This window comes from Kryptolebias marmoratus, linkage group LG6, assembly GCF_001649575.2.
Source record: "Kryptolebias marmoratus isolate JLee-2015 linkage group LG6, ASM164957v2, whole genome shotgun sequence".
NCBI lineage: Eukaryota > Metazoa > Chordata > Actinopteri > Cyprinodontiformes > Rivulidae > Kryptolebias > Kryptolebias marmoratus.
The window spans coordinates 3,139,684-3,164,646 of NC_051435.1; the positions used below are offsets into that span (position 1 = coordinate 3,139,684).

At 41.6% G+C, this 24,963-nt stretch overlaps 1 protein-coding gene across 1 annotated transcript; it reads left to right on the forward strand.

Moving 5' to 3' along the window:
• The first annotated feature begins 1,426 nt into the window (after positions 1-1,426).
• calcrla (calcitonin receptor-like a) lies at positions 1,427-24,644 on the forward strand. The gene is made up of 13 exons (XM_017430400.3): positions 1,427-1,584; positions 14,325-14,433; positions 15,045-15,198; positions 15,356-15,466; positions 15,956-16,068; positions 16,163-16,254; positions 16,352-16,478; positions 16,772-16,925; positions 17,028-17,088; positions 17,441-17,507; positions 20,280-20,498; positions 20,973-21,014; positions 21,588-24,644. The coding sequence occupies exons 2-13, from the start codon at positions 14,359-14,361 to the stop codon at positions 21,807-21,809; spliced, it is 1,437 nt and encodes a 478-aa protein (XP_017285889.1). The 5' UTR covers positions 1,427-1,584; positions 14,325-14,358; the 3' UTR covers positions 21,810-24,644.
• Positions 24,645-24,963: the final 319 nt, after the last annotated feature.

Consider the following 24,963-nt stretch of genomic DNA (forward strand, 5'->3'; position numbering starts at 1 on the left):
CATTTTTAGGTTTCTTATCCAATTTATTTGGAGTTCCTACTAACATCACTTGTGCCATCCTGCTGGTCCAGTTGTAGGAGGTTAATGATGACCACAGCAGTGGGTTTTAGAAGTTTCCTCCTTAAATAAGATTTGGTTCAGGTGATCACCTGATCAGGACCTCATTAGGTAGAATCGTTATCATCAGGGTCCAAGCCTCCCCACAACTCATCTGTAGTAAAAAATTCAGTAATAAAGTACCTTTTAGTAAGGCCGAGACTTTATGAGTTATAGACCAAAACGATTCAACCACAGTAGTAGCGCCACCTATAGGTTGGTGCATGCAGTTTTTTACTGACACTTCATTTTTCCCATGAAATGAAGAATCTCTGACAGTTTAGAGCAGGGGTGTCCAATCCTGGTCCTGGAGGGCCACCATCCTGCAGGTTTTACTTGTTTCTCTGCTCCAACACACCTGATATGAATCAATGATTGATTAACAGGCTTCTGCAGAACATGAAGAGGTGATTTAACCTCTGAATCAGGTGTGTTGGAGCAGAGAAACAAGGAAAACATGCAGGATGGTGGCCCAAAGAGGAGCAGGATTGGAGACCACTGGTTTAGACTATATGGTTGTTTTTGTGAAATTTTTCCTTTGCGACGCAATAAGCCACGCCCACTTTATCTGAGCAATACGATGTTTTAGGTCTGACCTCAAGTCAAAATTTTAAGAGTCGGTGCCAAACTTCATAAAGATCGGATTAGCCATTTTTTGCTCAAACAGTTTTTTGTTTGTTTTGTTTTATAGGTCCAGAAATTCAGAACTGGTTTCCCCGACAGCAGCTTTAATTTCAAGATACGGCCAAATATGCGTTCTGCGAGCTAGCATTAAATATTTGCGCGGGGATAACTCACGCGTTCTTTGGAAAATAGTTACTTCTCCTTTACAACTTTTCTTCAGCTTGGTGTCAAGAATTTTGACAATATTGTGTTTGCTACAATAAAAAAATTTTAGGTTGAAATGGGCGTGGCCTATACCATGTGATTCAGGACAGTACTGGAAACACGTCCATATAAGGCAGTTGATATTATAAGTTATAAGTTTGAAGACTAAATGCAAAAACCCCAATGATAGCGCCCCCTATAGGTGGATATTTTGTGGTTCTCATCGGCAAGCCCTAGTTATTACCATACAAATATAACTTTATAACACTTTGCAGTTTGGGCTACAGTATGACTTTTATTTATGGAATAAAAAATAAAAATAAAAAATACAAATAATAAAAGAAAAAGCCTGAATTAGGAGCATCTTTCTTCTTGCAGACTGTGGAAGTTAAACTTTTCCTGAATAAACTGCAGTTTTGTTACATAAACGTGTGTGTGTGTGCGCGCTTGTGTGTGCGCGTGTGTGTGTGTGCGTGTGTGTGATGTAACAGGAAGTAGTGGGTTGGTTTCCAGCGTCAGGCTGACAGCAGATTCAGCTGCGCAGGAGAGCCGCTCTGACAAACCGAACCTCCCAGGACCCTGTTGGACCGATCCCTGCAGGAGGGTGTTCGGAGGTCCGAACCCCCCCTCTGTGCTGCTGCTGCTGGATCCGGGTCTCAGGTAGGACGGTGCCGGCTTCTCCGGGCTTCTTTGACGCGTTTGGTTCGCGTCGCGCGCATTAACGCCGAGAGACGCGCGCATCTGTTTATTCAGGTCAACAGATTCTGCTCGGATTTCCCGAACCGGGTGTGTGTTCGTCCGCATTGTTCTGCTGTCAGGAGGTGTGTGTGTGGGGGGGATGGAGGGATGGAGGGATGGAGACGGCTGGTTTTCTGGGGGTTCGGATGGAAGTGGGCCATCCGGACGCCTGGGTCTAATAACAGATAAACAGATGCGATTTTAATTGACTGCAGTCACTGAACTGAAGGTTCCTGTCGATGCTTGTTGTGGATTAACTCAAGATTTGCACCTTAAAATCCACCTCAGATGCTTAAAACCTTTAGGTTTTTCTAGTTCTGTCCTATTTATTTATTTATTTTTACTCTGCATTCATTGATCCTGTCTTATGAAACAATCTCTTCCATGATGAGTGAGCTGCTGACTCAGCCCATTCAGAGCTCCTGAAGCAGAGTTCAGGCTCATCCAGGATCTCCAAGCTGCTGAAGCAGCTCTCAAACTGGAGAGCAGCTTCTGGTCACTGCTTGCTGAAGCATCTGCATGGTTACATAAGCAGCAGATTTGGACATGCTGGAAGTTTGTGGGCTGGATGGTGAAAGATGATGATGATGATGATGATGATGTGTAGGAGCAGGATATGATGAGGCTGGGTTCTGTCATCACTTCTCAGCTGATCCCATTTGGATGAGCTGCAGGATCTAAGTTTGTCTGTAAAAGGTGCTGGTGAATGTGGGGATTAGAAATAATTGAAGTCGTTGTGTCGTTCGCTGCTTCGCACATTTTGCAGCGTCCCGACAGGAAAACAACTCCACTTTGTTTATTTCTTTTAAACCTGCATTGTGTCTCTTTTTGGCAATGCAGATTTTATTTCTAAAGCATGTTTTAAAACAACGAAGTTGGCTTAAAAAACAGCCTGGAAAAGATAGAACAAAATGCAATAAAATGCAATATTCTCACTCTGACGGCCTCATTTGTTGGCGTTTTGTCAGAAGCCGTAGTTTTACCTAATAAGACAGAAATTTCAGTGTCTGTTGTAAAGACATTAGATAAACAAAAAGATGCTTGAATGTTAGAGTCTGACGTTCACACAGAGGAGCTCCTGCAGCAACGCCAGGACTTTCAGGAAAACCGACGTAACTGACGCCCCGGAAGTGAGCGTGTTGGACGTACAGATTAATATTTCAGGCGGATGTCATCTCATCCCTGCAGGATCCTTTTAGTTTATCTGCTTTTTGTCTTTCTGATCAGTTTTAAACTCAGTAAGTGTTTTATTCTTGACCTGAGTCAGTCCGATGTTGAGTTCAGGATTATTTTGATGATTTTCTCCAAATATTAGGAAACATGGATTTAGATTTTAGCCCCTTTAATCACGTCAGATTACTAATAAAGTTTCAGCTCAGGCTTTGTGTTGTCACTCATCGAATGAAGTTTAAAGTCAATGAATTCTCCTTCACTGTTGGACAGATTTTTAAGGAAAAACATGGCTTTTATGTTTAAAGAGAAGAAGCACCACGACCCCTGCAGGACTGTATGAAAGCTGAGAACAGCTGTGCCTGTTGGTACTTTAATGCAATTAGTTTTTTAGATGAATCACATTAAAATGCATCTATTTACAATTTATTTCTCCAGCAGTCCATCAGAAACGAGGGGAAAGAAACATTCGGATGTTTTTGTTTGAAACGCGAACACAAACGTTCAAACAAAAGCTCATATTTGATGATTGTGCCGTGATGTGCCATGATGTCTGTCATCAGTTCACGGCTGTAAAATGTGGATGTGTGGAACAGCTCGTTTTCTTATGAAATCTCTGATTCTGTAACATTGTCCCGGATCAGAAACATCAGGTCACTGGACTTGAACATGTCTTTGACACAACGCTGCACAGAAACATTTCCAATAAAATAAAAGCTCATTTTAAAGGCTTTGAGAAATAACAAAAAGCTATTTTGAGTTTTAGGACCGTTTGCACTCTGGCTGTTGTTTTGACCTTTTCAAATGACCCGGGCTTACTCTCCAACACGTGTCCCGTCTCTGCGGTGTAATCAGCTCACATCCGACCCTCCGAACTGTCGAGAGTTTACAGCTCGAGTCAAGAGAGCGGCCATTAGCTGTGGGTGACACAAAGGTCCTGGCGGCGCTGCTTCCAGAGAGGTCGTAATCTTCGCCGTCATCGGGAGTTTGTTGTATTTAATCAGTAAAAATAAGCGCAAAAGCCTTAAGAGTGATGATAATTCTCATGAAAGCCAAGGCTTCATGAATCATCAGGACGTATTGAACTCCTGCTGCCTTCCTCTTATTGATTTCCTGTTTCTCGTCCTGTTCTGCTGTCACACGATACAGAACGTTTTTTATTTTTTATTCTCCTGTCTGTCTGCTTTCATCACTGAAGTTATCCTGTTACAAAAACACAACAGTGAACATGTGCACCCCCCTCCCCCCCTCCTGGATTCAGTTTCAGGGTTGTTGAAACCTTTTGAGGGCATTTTCCGCTCATACATTATGAAAGATAATTTCCCCCCTTTACTCGGTTTAATTTTAGCTCTAATGGGTGCTGTAGTGGGCTGATGTCGTCAGTTCGACCCGTGTAGTGATTTTCACTCTGAGCTGAAGTATTTTGTCAAAGTTAGAGAGGAGCGAAGAGACTGTGTGTTTTTGTAAAACCTGTTTGAGCCCAACACACCATCAGTGATGTGTTTCCTTATTTACCGTTACGTCTAAACCAAAATAAAAGATTCTGCATCATCATTTTTCTTCTCTAAAGCTCAGTAGTAATTTGGTATTTCCTTTGGTAGTGATATAAGCTGACAAAATGGCCGACGTTTTGATGAATAAACTGTAGAAGAAGAGTAAAAAGAGCCAAGATGAAGAGAAATGTTAAAGCTGCTCAGCGGCTCATTGGAGTCACCATGGCAACCACACGCCCATGTCTGATAGGACAAGTTTTTTTTAAAAAAAAGGGCCTTCAGCTTCAGGTTTGACAGGTACAATGGGAGTCAATGGGCTCGAGCCGGGCCTTCGACGCATCCCGGTGGCCTCGGTTCTTTGAACAAACCGAGGCGACGCGCGGACGCCGCTGAGTTCTGATGCACGCCTCTTTGGGCTCCACGAAGCTCCCGTCTCTGCGGGACGTGAGCGGCTCCGTTAGTGATTTACGAACAATCAGAAGCAGCTCAGAGATGGACATGTCTGCAGCAGGGGTGTAAAGGTACGCCTCAGTCAGCATGAGGGCCACGGTTCAGTCAGGGTTTGGTGCGACCAGAAAGAGACAACAACATCCTCCTGAGTGTGGAGCCCCTAAAGTAGCAGGTCATGTACAGAAAAGTCGGATTTATCATCTGAAAATGTCCCTATGAAATTAAAAAAGTCATATTTTCCATCCAGTCTGAATTGTAAACAGTAACCTTCAGGTCATGTGTCAATCAAAAGTTTGGTCAGCCTCAAAACAGTTTCTCTTGAAAAGATATTACCAAAAAATTCAGATAAATAAAGTGACCTGAACTTGATGCAAAACAAAAAGAAAGAAGCGCGGATCACCTGCACCGCCACAAAAGCTCCTGCGTTCCTGATCGAGCTGAAAACCACGACGGAAACAGAAGAATAACAAGTGAACAGTGATCAGGGAGCTTCATGCTTGTAAAACAAGATAAACTTTAGTGGTTTTTACTGCTCTAATTAACAACATCATCATATTCTTTTTTTTTTAACAGAAAACTCAGTTGATGAATTATTTGCAGAAACACTCGGATCTCTCTTCTGGTGCTGCGAGCAAATATCTGCAGCAGCAGACGTTTATCTTGGATCTCTAATTAGCTAACTTACTCTAGTGTGAAAATATGACTAATGTTATTGTGAAGCTCAGGCGGCCTCAAGCTGTGCCGTAAACCTATCCTCACTACAGCGGTTAATTGGTTTCTGTGGTTAGTTAAGTTCTCAAACTGCTTTGTCCTCTTTGAAATTTAGTTGTGGTTTTTTTACTCACATCCTGGTTGTGATTTGCCCTTTTTTCACGTATTTAACACTCTTTGGTGCTCAAATTCACAAATATATATTTAACTTTTCTTTCAATTCGCATATTTGGCTTTTTATTTGCTTTTAGCGGTTTTAACCGGGCTCCAACGTTTAGTTTGCAGGACACAAGTCCACCTGTGGAGCTTTGTCCTCATCTTCAGCAGGTAAATCCAAGCTGCTGGTTCTATAGCAACATCAAAACATTTACATCAAGGAAGGTTATTCAGGTGCATTGCACAACAGATCCTGTGTTATTTTTAACCTGAGTATTTGTACTATTTTTTCTTTTGCGTAGACCAGAGGCCTCTTGAATCAGATCATCTTTCCACGGGAAGATCCTGAAAGCCTGTTTCAAACCGAAGAAAGGCTTACTGACAGTTTTTGTTCAGCTTAGGTCAACAAATCTGGATCGTTGCTGCGGGATACTAAAGCTAATTTAAGATTTAGAATAAATTTTATAGGATTTTATTGCATGCATATATTTTAGGACACATTTTAGTTGCTTTCTTTCAAAGACTAAATCCCGAATTTGGTTCACAATAACAGGAACAAATAGAAACCATAACTGTATCTAAATCTACTTTTAAATAAACTTATCAGTTACCAAAAAGAAGTGGTTTATTGTCATATAAAATGACAACAAACTAAACCTTCTGTCTCAATTCTTTGGTCACCATGAAAAATATAAAGATCGTTTGGTCTTAAGTGCTAGTTAAATGGTAGTTAAATCCAAAATAAACAGAGCAGATCAAGAGTTAATGACAGCAGTAGACCTCGGTCCTAAGTGGACCCTGGGTTTGGAAAGAGCTCATCAGTCTGAAATGTTGGGAACTCCTCGGGGAGTTTTGGAAAAGTCTGTCGGCGCATATGCTTGGCCACCATGAGCAGACAGTTTCTATTTAAGCTTCAATACAAGTAACTGCTATTCATTATTCACATGTCTATCTGGGAACTTGATGTCGCTGACGGTTATAAATTAAAACATCTTTGACCTCAGCCGGTGCCTGGTTGCTCCTGCGTTGGAGACTTTGGTCTCCGGGTTTTCAGCTGAAACGTCCATCATTACTGATCATCACCAGTCATTTTCAGCACAACAGAGGCTTTTTTCCTGCTCCTTTTACTGCTTTGTTTCTACATTAGGCAGTGTGTGACTGCAGTAAGGTTAGAGCTGTTAAAAGATGATTGTTTTAAAAAAAGGGAGCAGATCTCCTGCAGATTCGGCGCGTGTCCTTCCACCAGACCGCCACATTAAATGTTTCGCTTGCTATAAAAAGGACACATCGCCCGCACAGGATGGAGATTGTTTGTGACACATTCTTTCAATATTCATAATACCTTGGGATTCTTGGTTTCATCTTTGTCCTTTGACCATTCGGCTCTGAGCGCCTGAGGGATAACAGTGACCGACCGACGATGGAACATTCGACATCGGTGCTTTTAGCCGCAGCAGTCTCTCCCTATTCTTTTTTTTTTGCTGGTGAATGTGACGTGCATTAGAATCAGAACTCAGTCTTTTCATCTGTTCTGCACCGTAGCTGTAAACAGATCCATGTGGTCACCCTGAGGATGCTGGCGAGGGTGTGAATGGGATGACATGAGCACTTTGGTATCTTAGTTATTGTCTGCCTCAAAACCACAGAAACCCAGAGTCCTTTCTGGTGTCTCGGTGGAACGAAAGAAAAGTACGACCCTCAGAGAACAAAGACGGCTTCTACCTTAAATTCCACGCATACATTTGCATTAATTTATATTTCTTTCCCAGACATCTGTTGATGCCTTCAGCTGCACGGCGGTCTCCTCTCATGCTGTTATTAATGACCTAAACAGCTGTGATGTTGGCATTTTTCTCTCATATGGGAAAGTTTTATAAGTTCAAAGCTGATGTTGTGGGAAACGTCTGAGCTATAAGTGACCCTGCTGATTTAAAAAAAATAAAAAACAACATCTCTCTCCGAGGATCCATTTTGCCCTATCAGTCTTCAGATGCTTCTGCTTTTGTCTCTTATTCAGATTGACCCATGTGGGAATTTTCTATTATCAGAGACCCTTTTTTCCCCATTTAATCATCAGCTCTTGCTGTGTTTAGAGAAAGACGGAGCAGGTCAGCAGGAAGACATACTGACTCAAGCTTTTTCCTCTCTTTTAGACCGCATAGAGTTTCCATAGAAAACCAATAGCAGCAGCAGCTGGTTGTAACAGTCCGGGTCTAACCTGGGGACTTCCTGTAGGAATATTATAAGATTTCTGCTGTAATGCTGGTGTAATTTTTGCATTTTTCCCAAAAAATATATCTAGAACTTCACCTCCACTCTAGGCTGCAGATTCCTGTTGGTTTCTTCTCACCAACCACCAGAAGTTAGTTTCTAATATTAGTAACAACTAATCGTGTCACGTTAAGCATCAATGATTTGAATAAAGCAGCTGTAGTTAAATGGAGCAAAGTGGTTTTTGGTGCTTTTCCAAGAATGCAGCTGCTTCACAGAAAAGTAACAAACGCTGCAGTTTTTTTCACAGTCACTTAAATCAGATGAAGAAATGTCTTACTTCCTTTGCATGGGTCAAGCTTCTACAGCTGGCACAAATTACCACAAATCTCTGGACCTATATGACCAGTTTTTCCATTCAGCTCTTGAAGACTTCTCACAGACTTGAGCGAGCGCTTCAGAGCGGCAGCACAGTCAATGAAGTATTTATTTTTTGCCCTCCCTGCAGGCTGAGCTTCATTCATCATTCAGGAAACGGCGCCTTTTTTACAGAAACTTTGGATTTCCGTAAAACAATTATTTTTTTGCACTGTTGCTGGTAAACCGAAGCTGTCAGCAGATCGTGTCAGAGGCAGTTTTGAAAATTAACACTGCATAGAACCCTGAACACATCATCCCTACAATGAAACATGGTGGTGGCAGCATCATGCTGTGGGGAGGCTTTTTTTCCCCAGCAGGGACAGGGAAGATGGATAAAGCTAAATACTGGATAATACTGTAAGGAAACCTGTTCGACGATGAAGAAAACCTAAGACTGAGGAGCAGGACAACGAACCAAAACGTGCAGCCAGTTCTACAATGGAATGGGTCAGAGTTAGAGTGGCCCTGAATTCAACTGCGAATCTGTGGGAAGACTTGAAAACTGCTGTTCACAGACTTTTTCCCATCCAATCTGACTCAGCTGCAGCCGTTTTGCAAAGAATGGGGCAAAAACTTTGTCCTCTAGATCACATGTGTCAAACTCGGTTCCTCGGGGGGCGCTCTCCTGCATGTTCTAGATGCGTTCTTGCTTTAAAACACCTGATTTAAATGAATGACTTGTTGCCGTGCTCCTGGAGAACTTTATGATTTGGTGAGGAGGTGATTAAACCATTTGAATCGGGTGTGTTGGAGCAGAAAAACCTAAAACTTCCCCTCGAAGCCTGCAGTTTGACACGTCTGCTCTAGATGTTCAAAATCAGGTAGAGACGCCAAAAGACTTGGAAAAGAAAAGGTGGATCTACAAAGTATTGACTCAATATAAATGCCCACCACACTTTTTTCACAAAACCCCAGTGAAATACTTTGAACTTTGTGGTTGTAATGTGACTAAATGCTGCTGCTTTTTTAAGGCTCTGTAAACCTGCAGATTACATGTTGATTGTTTGACCTTCTGCAAGCAGGCAATTATAATAGCTCACACACACACACACACACACACACACACTTCCCAGCTCTGGAATGAGACAGTAATGAAATTATAATCCCGTTTAATGGACATCCGAATGCCATTGGGTGGAACTGGTTGTGAGACGGAGCGTGGGGCGCCGAACATCCTGTGGGACCGTACGGATGTTTACAGGCTCTGCAGAGACGGAGGGAGTTGATAAGAACAGGCAGGACTCTGGCAGCAGGTGAGAAGGCAGCAGATGTTCTGCTTTAACTCTGGATAACTTTGTGCACGCCTGCAGATGGGAGCGGTGATGTCATCTTTTGAGAGAAGTTTACACGACGAAGCCACCTGAGTGAAACTCTCTGCAGATGTCGGCGGGCCACCCACAGTTTGCACAGCTTGGCTGCTGTGGACAAGATCTCTTAGCTTTTAGCTGCAATCAGCACAATGAATGCATAGTTTATGAAAAAAAGGATTTTATTTATTCACTTATCTGTTCTTTGCTCCATCCTTACTGTTTTCTGTTAATGTCTGAAAACTAAATCTTTGTTGTTTATCTGCTGAGGCGCATATAAGCTGAGGTGCACTGCAGGGTTTCACCATCAGGCACCTGTCAACACTAATAAAAAATGACGTAGTTGCTCTTTAGTCGTTTCATTTATAATTATATTTAAATTACATCTTTGTTTTAAAATAGGGGGTTAGAGTAGCTGCTGTTCTGGACCATTAGGAGCCTCCAGGTAGCAGGGAGTGAAGCATGATGGCAAATTCTGGAGACAAAAAAGGGGCGATTTTGTTTCTCCCCTTTTCTTTTTTTCTTCTCCACCGAGTCCATTGTGGTCGTGAGTAGAAATAAATCTTGAGGTCGTTAGAATCCGTCCCCTGAGTTTATTAAACCGATTGCTCGGATTCAGAATCTGTTCTGTTTAATTAATCTGTGCGCATGGATTTGTTCCGTTTGAGAGATAATTGTTTGGGTTCAGCACCGTCACTTTTCTGGATCACTGAGTTCTAACTGAGAGACAAAGGTTGGATCGAACTTCACGTCGTCATTCTTCAGCAGCTGGCTCTGTGACGAACTCGATCCCTCACCTGAAACAGCATCACCTGAACGTGAACAGAATCAGCACCAACGAAGAAACAACTAACTGAGCTGAACGCTAACAATACAACCGGGCCAAATTCAGAGCAAAACGAGGTTTCCAAGCAGCAGACGTGCAACCATACTTAGTTGGAGAAAACACAGGTTTTATACAGATGCTGAAAATAAAAGAACTATATTCTGTAGATTAATATATACGGTTTATGAACCATCTGCAATTTATACCAGCTTTATATGAGCAAATACAAGCTAAGGTTGTCCACTAATTATCCAAAGCTTTTGCGATATGTATCTGTTATATACCTATATACAAACCTAAACTTATGCTGTATGAATTTGTTTGTTTTCTCAAAGTAATTGTACGTACTCCTATTAGACAAACAGAAGCAGAGAGAGGCTGAAGTTACCTTAAATGAGAGAAAAGATGTGCAGGTAAAACATATATATACATTTTACTGAAATATAATACTCTGGGTCTGCATTCAGATCTTATCTGATTGCAGAGCTGATGACCTTATATACGGAGGGTTAATCTAACTAGTTGCACGGTACTGTACATCTTAAACCTAAAATAAAACGGTTTCCTTCTCACTCGTATGTGTATGAACAAATAAAATGACACCATTGTGAGAAAGTTGAACTCGAAACAAACCTCAACCGCAAAGAAAAAATTTTCTTTGACGTCTGTTCTCTGCAGCCATATGACAAGAAACATCCTCTGTATCACTGCTAACGCACCAGAAACGAGCTTTACCAAGAAACAGCTGGGGAACTTGGCAGGGTGGATCTGTGCATGCGTGTGTGTGTGTGTGTGTGTGTGTGTGTGAAACATTTTTCCTGTATTTGCATTTATGTGTGACGGAGCAGCTGACCTTTTTCTGGCTGTTTCTAATTTACAGATTATGTATTTCCGCCCCTCCCTCAGTAAGCCCCGCCCCCTCTGGTGATGCTGCGCCGACCCGTGACAACAAACCGGGTCAAACTGACGCGTTCTGCCGGGCTCATAGCCCCCCTGCTCGCTTCCTCGTTTATTATTTTCTGGTGTTCATTGTGTTAGAAACTGATCTGTGAACTAAACAACTGAAAGTAGTTGTTTAAAAGGAGCTTTAATTTTTTTTTTTATTAGCAAAATATCTTACGAACCACCAGACAGATTTTAATGAAACTCTCAGAAGATAATAACTGGATGTACACCTGCTTAGTTTTTTATGGTTGGACCAAAACGGCTAGACGCCGATCTCCGTCTTGGGTGTGGAAGGCGGCGGGTGATATGCATTCCTTCGATAAATGCTTTGCCTTTAACGCTCTCCTGTGTTGCAGCATCAGTCAGTTGTCTGATTCTGACTTCCTACAGTCCAATCAGTCCTTTGGGATACATTATTGCCCAAACTGATGATAAAGTTTTGATAAATTTTGCAGACATTTGTTGTTAAACCCACTAAGCTGTTTGAAGCTCAGATCCAAAGACGGCATTAAGTACATTTGCTCGAATTATGGATATTTATCTGTTGTGATATTTGACATTTTGAATCCTGAAAGGTTCTTCTCTCTGACATCCTAATAGGCTTTCAGGCACGGAGGGTAAAGACTGGAGGGAGGTTTCTTTCTGCAGGAACTGATCACGTCAGGGTTTCCATGTGCATGTTGAGTTTCATTCGCTCGTTATGGTCTCATTTCTTTATTTCAGCATTTCTCTGATTACTTGTGAAGATTGTAAACCACTTAAAGGCCCTTTTCTTGCTAACTGTCTTTTTCAAAACTTGAACAGAGCACAAAACTCTTCCTGAGAGCTCTAATGAGTTATTTGTATTTCATCATTTACTGCAGGTCGATAATCTCTGTGTTCAGAAACAAAACGGGTTCATCTGTAGGATGAGCTGTGTCTCCTCTTCCTTTAAAAATGTTTTACTGATACAATTTATATGAGCTCATTTATATTCCGGTTTGTAGAAATCAGCTTTTGCAAGAAAATGAATGATCATGCGAGCCACAGAAATGCATCATCTTCAACATGCTGGTGAGACGTGTGCTTAGAATAAAAACTTGTCTGTTTATTTCCCTGCCTGTTGCAGTGTTGGTTTAGTTGTTGTTTTCCTTCAGATTTAATTAGATTTTTCGTGTTTCACATTAAAGGGATGACCTAGTTCTGCTTGTTTATCAAAACTCTATTTATTTCATTTCAGATTGAGATGAAATTCAACCCTGGATGTCGTATTCTGCTCCCGGTTCATCGTGTTCAAAATTCACCTTCGTTTTCTGTCTTATTCAATATGTTGATGTTGGATGAAAGAACTTGTGCTGCAAGAAAAATCTGATTTCTGTCAGATAATGTAACAATGCTAACAGCCTACAGTGTAAAAATCTCAACTTATTCCACAGTGCAGCTTCCTGAGTAAACACATTAGTAGTCACTATATTTTGTAAAACAAAGAAGTTCTTCCTGAGGGGAATGTATTTCTGGTTGAATCCTGATTCATCTGTTATGCAGCAGCTTTGAAATCCCCATGGCTCCAGCTTTACTCTAACCAGCTTTCTGCAGCTTTCCCATTAAAACTGAAAGGTGCAAACACACAGTTTATGGCTCCAGTCATGTTTCACGTTGTGTGATCGGCCGCAAACGATGATCGGTTTACGAAGCGCGATTATGAGCTGTTCTTAAATGACTTTTATCAGGTGCTGCCGTGGTTCGATCCTAACAGCCTTTTTTTTAATTCAAATTGTGGGATTCTTTCTGGGAGCAGCGAGTCCACGCTGAGCTCCTCATCCTGAGCCCGGCCCTGCAGAGGAAGCTCATTTCAGCTGCTTGTATCCAGGATCTTTGCTCCATCCTTAATGTCACATTGGTGAGAGCTGGAGCAAAGACAGACTGGTAAACCATGAGCTTTGCCTTTCTTTACCACAGCACACAAGTTCAACACCCTCATTACTGCAGATGAAGATCCATCGATCCTATCGTCGCTCCTGAACAAGAACACTAAACAGGCAGGGAGCATCCCACCCTTTTCCAGCTGAGAACCATGGCCTCAGACTTAGAGGAGCTGAAGGTCAACAGAGCCCAGGTCAGGACTGTTATGGAAAACTTCTGCCTTTCCTGGATGAATGCTTCACAGACCACTCTTAGGCAGTTGGATCACATCCAGAAAAAAGCCTTTAACATCACATCAAGAGGTGTTCAAGCCTTTAAACAGAGACTAAACAAGCTCCTCCTCAGTGAAAGACTGTAACTATTTAAATCTCTCGCCGATCATATTTTCTCTGAGCAGCTGCAGGTCACTGTTAGGCTTTCTTTAAATACAGTTTCATAACCCGTGTATGCTGTAGCCTGATTAAAAACAGAAGGTAATGGCTTGAAGACACCAATGCAAGCACATCATCTGCAAGTAACAAAGACCAGACCCAGAGGAGACGACTGCACCTTGAGATCCTGGGAATAAACACCGGGAACGAGCTTGACTTTGTGCCGAGCTCTTCCTTTGGTTGTATTAAAACCAGACAGTCCTTCAAAGTGACCCCAGCACCCCGGTGGAGCTGGGGAAAAGGATGTGATGCGTTTCTCTCTGGGCCTTTTACCTTCTCAATGCAATCTAGGATGGATAGATGTTCTTTAATTATCAAACAAAGAACAATAAATGAGCTTTTAACTGACTGAAAGTGACATGATGTCTGTAGACTGTCACTTAGGATTGTTTTTTTCAAAATGCATCCCTCGGTTCCTAGAAAATTTGAATGCATGTGTGTGCCTGGTGTTTATTTTCTGTGTTTTTAATAACGGAGGTGTTTTTTGTTGATTAGCACAATAAAGACAGGTTTCCAGTCTGTTCCCAGCTGAGTTAACAATAACGGCGAACACGGCAGCACAGTTTCAGCACAGATAAGAAGTGTGAAGTGGCCTTCACGTGGGAGTCTTTTCAGTTGTTTTGTTCTCTGTTGGTTTCAGATCTGAACCTGGTGAACCGTTCGCTGAATCCAAGATGGCTGACAGGAAACTGGGCAGCTTCAGATGGAGCTGGACGGTGGCGCTCACTCTTTTCTGTAATCTAACAATGGTAACTATTCTGCAAACGCTCACATCCATGGGGATCAAATCAAGATTTTACTCCATTCTTATAACTAAAAAATCAAAAAAATGAAAAGCTGCTTCAGGATTTTATCTGCAGCTGAACACATTTTCATGTTGCTTGTTGGGTTTTCCATCAGGGAAGCCAAACTTTACCTAAAAACATGCCAACTGAATCAATACAAAGCCAATAACGGATTCAGTACTTGTGTGTTCATTATAATTAAAACAGAAAAGTATTTTCTAGTCTTTTATTACAGATTAATACCAGTAAAATCTTTAAAAATGTGATTATGTTTGCCTGATGACTTTAGGGACATTTCTTTTCAAATAAGTCGTTAATACACATTTTGAGTTCATAGTTGCTGCATTTTCCTAAATTACCAACTAAATTAATTTATTTTGCTGCTTTTAGTTTGTGTTTTACATCATTTAATTATTGTTTGCAGCTGTTTTTTGTTTATTACATCTTGAGACTTTTGTTCCTGGGATTATATTTTTTATTTCAGCTTTGTGTGTGTATTTGTTTTTTTTTTCCAATTTTTAAAAAAATGACCCCTGTCTCTTGTCTTTTCTCTGCGTTTCCTGATTTCTTTGCAGTTTCCGGTGAAGGCCAGCATGGGGGTTAATGACAGCCATCATCAGCATTCGACCAACGTCTACCACGACATAGGAATCACCAGGAATAAGATCGTCACGGCTCAGTTTGAGTGCTATCAGAAGATAATGAAAGACAATATGCAGAGCAGACAAGGTAGCCTCTATAACTGGTGTTTCCGGTATTTTTGAAGCAAGAAATATGTTTAAAATGCAGGAAGTAGTTTTACTGAAGCTGAAGACGGGAGGTGATGCTTTCCAGTTTATTTCGTTGAAACAGTTTGACTCATTCAGAAACATCCTTCTGCTTGTAGAGGCCGTGTGTAATCGCACCTGGGATGGCTGGTTGTGTTGGGACGACACTAAACCAGGCGTCATCTCGGAGCAGCACTGCCCGGACTACTTCCACGATTTTGACCCTTCAGGTGAGACCTGCAGCTTTTTAAAAGCCAATCCTAACGAGCCTAATGGGCTCACAACCTCTCCGAATATTCAATTAACTTTCTTATGGAGCCCTGGGTCTGTATCTTTTTATTTTCCCCTTAAATTAGATGTTTTCAGCTGAGTGAGAAGAGCTAAAGCTGTTTACTGCAGTTTGTTCATGAACTACACATGAAAATGAGCTGTAGGTTTTTAGACACACTGAGTGTTGGATTTATTTAATATAATATCCAAAGTGTTGATATAAGAGGTTGTTTTTACCATGAGAAGAAAAGAAAACTATGTTTACTGCAGTAAGTGAACTCAAAACCAAATATTTAATTCATTCACTCACATAAATATGTTTGTTTTAAAGAAATTAGACTTTTTCTACCTGCGTATAAGACTGTAGCAGGAAAATGAAGGAACCTCTGAAAGCTATGTTGCAAGAATCGGCCCACCAATCACAGTTTCTGGATCTTTTTGTCTTTCAGAAATGGTCACCAAGGTTTGCACCGTCAGCGGTCAGTGGTTCCTGCATCCAGAGAGCAACCGGACCTGGACCAACTACACCCTCTGCAACAAGCACACCAACGAAGGCCGAGTGGTGGGTCACTTTACGAAACAGCCTTTAATCCTCACAGAAACCAAAACGAGACCAAATCTGCTAAACTAATATCTGCTTCTTGTTTTCTGTCCAGACTGCCATGAATCTCTTCTACTTGGCTCTTATAGGACACGTTCTGTCACTCATCTCACTCTTCATCTCCCTCGCTATATTCTTCCACTTCAAGTGAGTCCCTCTCCTCAGCTTTAGTCCTTTTAATTTAATAAGAACTGCCACCGACGTGAAGGAGAATCTCCTTTTGTTTTTTTTTGTCTTTTTGCAGAAGTCTGAGTTGCCAGAGAATCACCCTACACAAAAACCTCTTCTTCTCGTTTGTTCTGAACTCTGTGATCACCATCGTCTCCCTGACTGCGGTGGCAAACAACCAGGAGCTGGTGCAGAGGAATCCAGTTAGTTTATTTCACTTTATCTGGATTATCGCGTCGATGCTGAGTCAGCATATGTTGCACACATTGGCACATTCAGCAGATGGGGGATTCGACTTTTCCTTTTTGCAACTTTTACATTTTTCAAAATATTTAACTCCTAAACTGCTTCAGCATACCTGCTTTGTTTTTTCTTTTTGTGTTTTTGGTGTAAAAACTTCATGCATGTTGATTTTATCTGGCAGCATCTGCGCCTTTCTTCTCGAGAAGCGTTTTAATGTAAATTTCGTCTCGTTTGCGTGTTTCTCCTCCCCCAGATGAGCTGTAAAGTGTCCCAGTTTATCTATCTGTACCTGTTTGGCTGTAATTACTTCTGGATGCTGTGTGAGGGGATCTATCTGCACACGCTCATCGTGGTGGCCGTGTTCGCTGAGAAGCAACACTTGATGTGGTATTATCTCCTGGGCTGGGGTACGTGGGAGACGTTCATTCGCAATGCTAAAAAATAAAACACAGTCCCAGCTATTGAAGCTTATCGAGAGGTTTATTTTATTTATATCCTCACATTTTTAGGCTTTCCTCTTATTCCTGCTTTCATACACGCTATTGCTCGGAGTTACTACTACAACGACAAGTAAGGAACTGCAGGAAGTCATATTTGTGTTGTTTTAATGCACTGGGGCCGCTCTCCTGCATGTTTTAGATGCATTCTTGCTTTAAAACACCTGCTTTAAATGGATGACTTGTTGCCGTGCTCCTGGAGAACCTGATGATTTGGTGAGGAGTTGATTAAACCGTTTGAATCAGGTGTGTTGGAGCAGAAACACCTAAAATCTGCAGGACAGCGGAGCCTCGAGGCCTGGAGTCTGACACCCCTGTTTTAATGGATGTCACGACTGGACTGTTGCAATAATGTCTCTGTAACAAGTCATGTGATGTGCTAAAATTGTTGCGTAATTATTTTTTTTCCTGCGTCTCCTCTTTAGCTGCTGGATTAGCTCCAAAACGTCCCTGCTCTACATCATCCATGGCCCCATATGTGCTGCTCTGTTGGTAAGAACCTCGTCTCTCAGTTGCAACAGATTGAATTTACTCGACTGATCTGCTCCACGTCTCTCTTGTTTTTATTGCACAACGAGTCTGCGTTTGAGCGTTTGGCCTCTGAGTGGACGCTGCGGGGGGGCCCACAAGCAGGACACAGTTTCATTGCGTGTTTAATTGTGTTTGTCTTGTGAAATAGATTCATCTGGTCCTCGGAGGATCCACCCGGAGATCCCCTAGGCTAGTGTTGTTCAGTGAATTCATCTAATCAGTGCAACGGGGGAAATGCTTCAGGGGGAAAGCAGACCCTAAATTTTGTAAATGTTCGGTTTCAAAATAAACTTTTGTAGTGGTTTATTTATGTTTCAGGAATCATGTATCATGTGGCAAGAGTCAGGATCTGCACAAAAATAATCAGAACAATAGAAACATTTGACTTTTTTTCCCCAACTTATTTCATATTTAACCAAACATTGCATTCTTTTTAAAGCAACTCCTGATCCATAAAATAAGATGGCTGCCAATGATTAGACGCTTTTCAGCTAATAGAACCGGCCTTATTTGAACTTCTGACATCTGGAGCCTTGTGGTCTCTTTAAGCGTCCAGGCTGATTTGGACACAAGTGGACTCAATTACCCGCTTTACGTGCAAATAAACATGCAGTCACATCACAGGGTGGGCTGTCAGCTGAACAAACAGGACACCAGCGGGTCGACTGACGTTCCTGTAAGGCCACAAATACATTCAGTCACACTAAATCAGTCCCTGTTCAGACATGAAGACATTTCAGATTCACCTGAGGCACTTTTTCTGGAGATATTTACAAAAATCTTAAAAAGGTTTAATTATGTAACCCAACAGAAGTATGAAAATGTTTTTACAAAGCTCAGTGTCTGCTAATAAGATCTTTTTGAAGGTTTTATTCTCTGACAGCTCAGCTGTATAATCAGCTTATATATGCCGTCAAAGAGGACGCAGCAGTTAAAGCCGTTTGTTGTGGATCTTTGGTTTAAAGCAAAGTTTGACGGAGCGCTACAAACATTTAGAAGAAGTTGTTACAGAACTACTTTGTGCTTAAAAACAAATTCCGTATTTCCCGGACTACAAGGCGCACCTGAATATTATCCGCACAAGCTAAAAGTAGGGGAAAATCCTGTTTCCGGACTAAAAGCCGCAGGTGTTTTAATGTTTAATTACCATATGTAAGAGAATATGCACAAAGGGGATTGTCAGGAAAAAGATGGCTGTTTGGGAACACATCTCTTTTATTAACATTTTGGAAAACAAGTTACCGGTACATATTTGCACAACTTTTCATGTATATGTACAAGTACTAGTAATTAAAAGTATGAAACATGTATATACTGTATGACAATAACCTACAGCACACCAGAAAAATATAATCAACCTACTTTTTGGGTTAAGGTGCAGAAACACGGCTTTAACGAGAAGAAAAGTCAGTCATTCGGATGGACATGTGACCAACATACCACTCTTTTCCCCTGTGACTTTGTTTGATCACATGTCCTTCCGCCAGGCAAAGTAGTGCCGTACAACAGCGGAACAAACCAAAACAAATCCTCCTACGATATCACAAAAATCATGAAAAATCCATAATAAAAGTCGCACCGGACTGTAAGCCGCAGGGTTCGAAGCTTGTGCAGAAAGTAGCGGCTTATAGTCCGGAAATTACGGTATGTCACATCAGACAACCCAGACAATTAAGTGGCATCTATGTCAACACCGGAAAAGTGCTCAGTTTGCTCGGTCAATCCAAATACTTTTATGTACAGTCCGATGAGAGTTTCCCTCATGGTTTAAAGGACTGTGAAGTTGTCCCCTGCAGTCCAGGACCACCTACTGATAAAGAGTCTCGGTATGATCCCAACAAATAGCTTTATTGTTGTTATGGATTCTGACAGCGAGTTAAAACCAAATGTCTTCAGACTGTGTCATCGTTTTAAACTACCAGCAGCTGCGCCTGATTTTAACATGGCTTTTTTACAAAATTGAAAAAAATAAAATGCCCTGCAGGTAATAACTCTGCTGCTTATGTGGAGTCACGTCAGGTCAGTATGTGGTGTCAGTGTGTCCCAGGATGGATTTGTTTTCAGACTCTTACATGTGGATCAAAGTGTCCTGAAGATTCGGATCTCACCCTGTCCTCAAGTTGTCCTGAGTGCGTTCACTGTCCACTTGTGATCAGATTGCTCCTTTCTTGTTGTGAATCATTTGGTGTCAGTATGCCAAGATTCTCCCAAGATTTTGAAAGGCTCTCAGAGTTTGGTAAGAGCTTAAAAAAGGACTGCAACCACTTTACATAAACTCGTCGTTGAAGCGGTTATCAACAAAAAGTGCCGGTCACATCCATAAATCTTAGCCAGGGGCGAAACATCTGGAGCCAAAGAAAATCCTCTGTGTAACTTTTACTGCTGCTGTTGGATTCATGCAACAACTGAAACAGGGGATTCCACATTTCTGACCTGCACAGGAGGCATGGCAGGGAAAGTTTCAGTCTGTCCACAAAAAGAAAAAAACCAAACAGACAAAGATCAGATCAGATAAAATTGTTTGGCTACAGTAACTGTAGACATCTTCTGACGTAAAAGCATCACTTGTGGGGGTTGAAATGGATAGTACGTGCAAATTAAAGGAAACCTTGGACAACAAAACCCGCAGTCTTTAACTTTCATGAACTTTCTCATGAGTGTATGTGGCTGAAACACTCGGAGTAAACTTTAAAGCTCTCGTCGAGCTGATTTCCTGTTTCCCTCTCTCACCAGGTGAATCTGTTCTTTCTGCTGAACATTGTGCGAGTTCTCATCACCAAGCTCAAGGTGACCCATCAAGCGGAGTCGAGCCTCTACATGAAGGCCGTTCGAGCCACTCTCATCCTGGTTCCGCTTCTGGGGATTCAGTATGTCCTGCTTCCCTACAAGCCTGAAGGACGGGTCTCTTCTGAAATCTACGACTACATCATGCACATATTGATGCATTATCAAGTGAGTAATCTGTGATCCCAAACTTCTTATTAGGAAGTACTTTTACACCTAAAAGTACTTCCTGTTTTCTCCGCTGCTGTATTCCTGTCAGTCACTGTAAAACAACCGTTCCCTGGAGCCCCACTTTATTATCTCCATTTCTTTTGGTAAAAACCACACATTCTTCGAAGCCCCCGAGGAGAAGTTGTTTATGTTGCAGCTCCGTGAAGAGCAGCAGGAAGGAAGGCATGAATTATCTGAGCTGAGGAGGGCTGAAAGCAGTTGGATGTTGACAAGGTGTTATCTGATTGTCCTGGGCTCTCTCAGCTCGGACAGAGCTGGAAAACAAAATTGAGCAACAGGCTGAACTGGCTCTCAAAATACGTTCGATTCAACTCTTAAGTTTCTCTGTTTCACTGCTTTTAGGGCTTAGATGTTGTCTGCAAGCAGCGTGCTTAATGTCAAAGCTGTAATCTTTCCTCTCTTTCATTCCAGGGTCTGCTTGTGGCAACCATCTTCTGCTTTTTTAACGGAGAAGTAAGTTGGGGTCATAGCCTTTGACTTTATTTTGAAGACCTGCATTCACGCTTACAGACTCCACACTTCCCCTCTAGAGTAGCCTAGATAGAAAACATCCTCTGGTTGTTATCTTCACTTCTTTAAGAGACTCTGACTGTTGTCTACGGAAGGTTAGTTGTTAACTAAGAGTTGAAGAGGATATTTGTATAAATCAGATTATACAGAGGAAGAACTGCTGGGTGGAGAGCATCAAAACAACCCCATTAGCTTCCATTGTTCAAAATTAAAGCTAAAATCTTTGTTTTTTTGGGGAGCTCTTGTTTAGTCTGCGGATTCAGATTTATTGAAACTAAACATTTTTTTAACTTTATATTTGAATATTTCAACTTAAAACAAAAAAATAAAATTGTCCTATTTGTTTACATGGAGGGGCGGGGCTTAAAACTTGTACTGGAGCCAGTAACTAAGAGGCGGGGCTTGTTCCTGGTGGCTTCAGCTTCCTATCCTGTTGTTAGTTATGATGCATCTTGATGGTGGAAAGTCAACAGCTCAATCTCTGATATTAACATCAGAACTGTTTTCTCTGGTTAGGTCCAAGGAGTTCTGAGGCGCCACTGGAACCAGTACAACATCCAGTTTGGCAACAGCATAGGAAACCATTCTGACGCCATGCGCTCAGCCTCCTACACGGCTTCGTCCTTCACCGAGGTGCAGGGATGCTACACCATCGACAGCCACTCCGAACACATGAACGGAAAGAGCTGCCACGACACGGACGCCTCCATCTTGAAATCAGACAGCCCCTTCGCCTGATGTCAGACGCAGTCCGCCCTTCCACCAACCGAAGACCCGCAGTGTGGAAGCCAGGGGGAGTCTCCTGGGATCCTCACCAACCAAAAGGAAACCCTCACTTCTGTGACACCCGCAGGCTCGTGAACAGAACTGCGATGTGACCTCGGAGCAGCTTTTCCTGCTCGGAGTTCTGTCCGCGGTTTGCAACGGAGCTGCTTCACCCAATCGGATGATCTCAAACCTTTCTGCCTGACAGGAGCTTTTAAATGAAACGAACAATGACCGCTTGCTTCGCCTTTTGGCCTCATGTTTTGCACAAAAGGGCCTTTTGGTAACACTGTAAAATCTTTTAAAATGGTTAGTGCCAAAAACCGAGAATTGCTCCATCCTTACTTTGTATTACGGTAAACGGGCTGTACTTATATCGCGCCTTTCGAGCCAAACAGGCTTTACAACACAATCTGTGCCCTCATTTACCCAACCACACACATAAATCATCCAATAGAGTCTAATCAGTGCTTCAGATCACATTCATAAACCGGCGGGGCTCATCGGAGGCAGTTAAGCCACGCCTTGCCCAGGGACACGTCAACATGTGGCGTACTGATGGACTCAAACCTCCAACCGTCTCATTGGAGGACCACCGCTCTAACCACTGTGACCCCATTATCAGCAATGGATTAATGGAGATAGGACATCTAGCATGTAGATCGTAATATATTAAAGCTACAGTATATCATTTGTAATTTATCTAAACGTATACAGAAATAACACCAGACAGTATTTATTAAAGATGATACATATTTTAAAATTAGACAAATACAGAGATGACTTAATTATAGCTGAGTATTTCTTTCTTTCTTTTTTTTTGTTTCTGAATGTGTGTTTATTGCAGATGAGCTACAGAATCACAGACAACAAATGTTTTAATGAACACGCACCCTTTAAACCACAAATTAGGCCGTGACCTTCGCTGCGAAGGCACCGCAAAATCCTCTTACTACGAAAGAATGTAAAAGACATGTGAATAGGTATGTGTCACATTCCCTTTTACTGCCTTCATTCTTGCCAAGCGTACAGACGGAGGAGAGACTCGAGTCTCGCTGAAAGCAGCAGGACTTCAGCTCCAGCTGAGAGGATGAACTCCAGTGAAGGAAGTCTTGTTTTTATAATGCAAACAAACTGTTTTAGTACATGGAATTAAGAGTTGTGTAACAGTTTCCTTTTTCTTGCACAAGCTGGGATGATATTACCACAGTCCGTTTTACGCCGTTTCTTCGGTGCCAAGCTGAGTTCTTGTTCATTCAAAGCAAACATGGTTATCAAATCGAGCTGTTTTCACGCCAGCTGTTTTAGATTTTTACAGCCAAAATCAAACCATGTGCAGGAAATCTAATTTTCATTCATTTAACATATTAAAAAAGTATGAATTTCATTTTTTTATGCTTTCAAAGTCTTTGATCTTTGTGTAGTCTGCTGCGTAAATCCAAACAGTTCTCTCCCCTCTAATTTTACTGCAAAACTTTCATCTTAATTCCACTTAAAAGTGTGTTTTTAGACTCTGCCAGGTATTCTTGACAAGCTGGGTTAAAAGAAAACCCTTTTTCTTGATGATTTCTGCTCTTTTTTTATATCCAGATGTGTTGTCCTTCAGCTCGTTCACATCCCACCCTTTTTTTATCGTCGTATCCATAACGCTGGGAACACAAGTCTCCATCAGCTGATGTAAATATTTTTATAGATGTAACAGCTCCTCGCAGAGACAGAGAGAAAATGAGTGCATGATTTATATGATGCAGTATTTCTACTGAGAAGCAGGAACTCTCTACATGCTGCTGTATCCGTCTGACCGTCTGACCTGTCACCATCCCTGTCGCTCCTCCATTGTGTCCGTGTCAGAAAGCATCAGGTGGATGAGCTCGATCCGTGGTCCAGATAAAACATCCGTCAGCAGAACAGCCACCTACGTTGGCGTCGCTGGCTGTTTGTTTATTTAATGCGACCGTGATGACTAATGGCGCTCGGTTTGACACAAAACAGGAAGTGGATCCTTTAAGGCAGAGGTCTCCAATCCTGGTCCTAGAGATCTACTATCCTGCATGTTTTACTTGTTTCTCTGCTCCAACACACCTGATTCAGTGGTTAAATCACCTCTTCATGTTCTGCAGAAGCCTGTTAATCACCCATTGATTTAAATCAGGTGTGTTGGAGCAGAGAAACAAGGAAAACCTGCAGGATGGTGGCCCTGAGGACCAGGATTGGACCCCCCTGCGTTAAGGAAACGTTCACTTTTGGGTTCATTTCATTCACATCACAAAGATCTTCAGGATAATCTCTAAACCCATAATTTTCACAATATAGTCCAAAAATGACAGAATTATGACGTCTTCTTAGAAAATGTCGACCTGTTTGTGATGCGTTGATATCATTTATGAATGTTTTGTAAATTCATCTAAACTGTGGTAAAGCCAAAAAGCTAGTGGCTCGTGTAATAACTCCTGTGTATCTTTCATTTTTTTTGTATATTTATGTATAAAATGTTTTCATCCGACTCTTCCGAGGGTCTGTGAAGTTCCCGGTGACGCTTGGGTTAAAAACATTGTAAAGAAACATTGAGGACAATGTCTGTAGGTCTCATTTCTACTGTACTGTATCGAACTTTATTAGTCCTGACACGTCGACTCCACACTGCTGTTTGAATGTTAAGGATTTTGTCTTATTCTCTGGATGTGAAAAACACAAATATATACGGTATATATATTTACATGTCTTTTTTATGATGTAAATGAATTAGACAATGTTGCTGTCTTGTGTGTATCTGCATACTAATACAGTATAGCACAGCACAAGCCCTTATTTTCTTGTTTTTTTTTATTTATTTAGTTACATTTCCTACAAAAGGTCCATCCAGTTCTGTTGTTGCTGGCACAGAATGTCGATGTCTGAACTGTGCTTTCAGATAAAACTTTATCAGCAATTCAATCTAGTTTAATAAATTTAATGGATATAGCACCAATTTACAGTGAAGTCAAGCCAAATTTTTAACATACACCAGCGTCCTAAAAGCCAGACTCTTATTTTAAAAAGTATCTAACTACTTGTTTGGACTCTAAAGTCTAAATTTAGCAGATTTTACCCTAAAAAATGCAGGTTTATTTTGATCATTCAGTTGTTG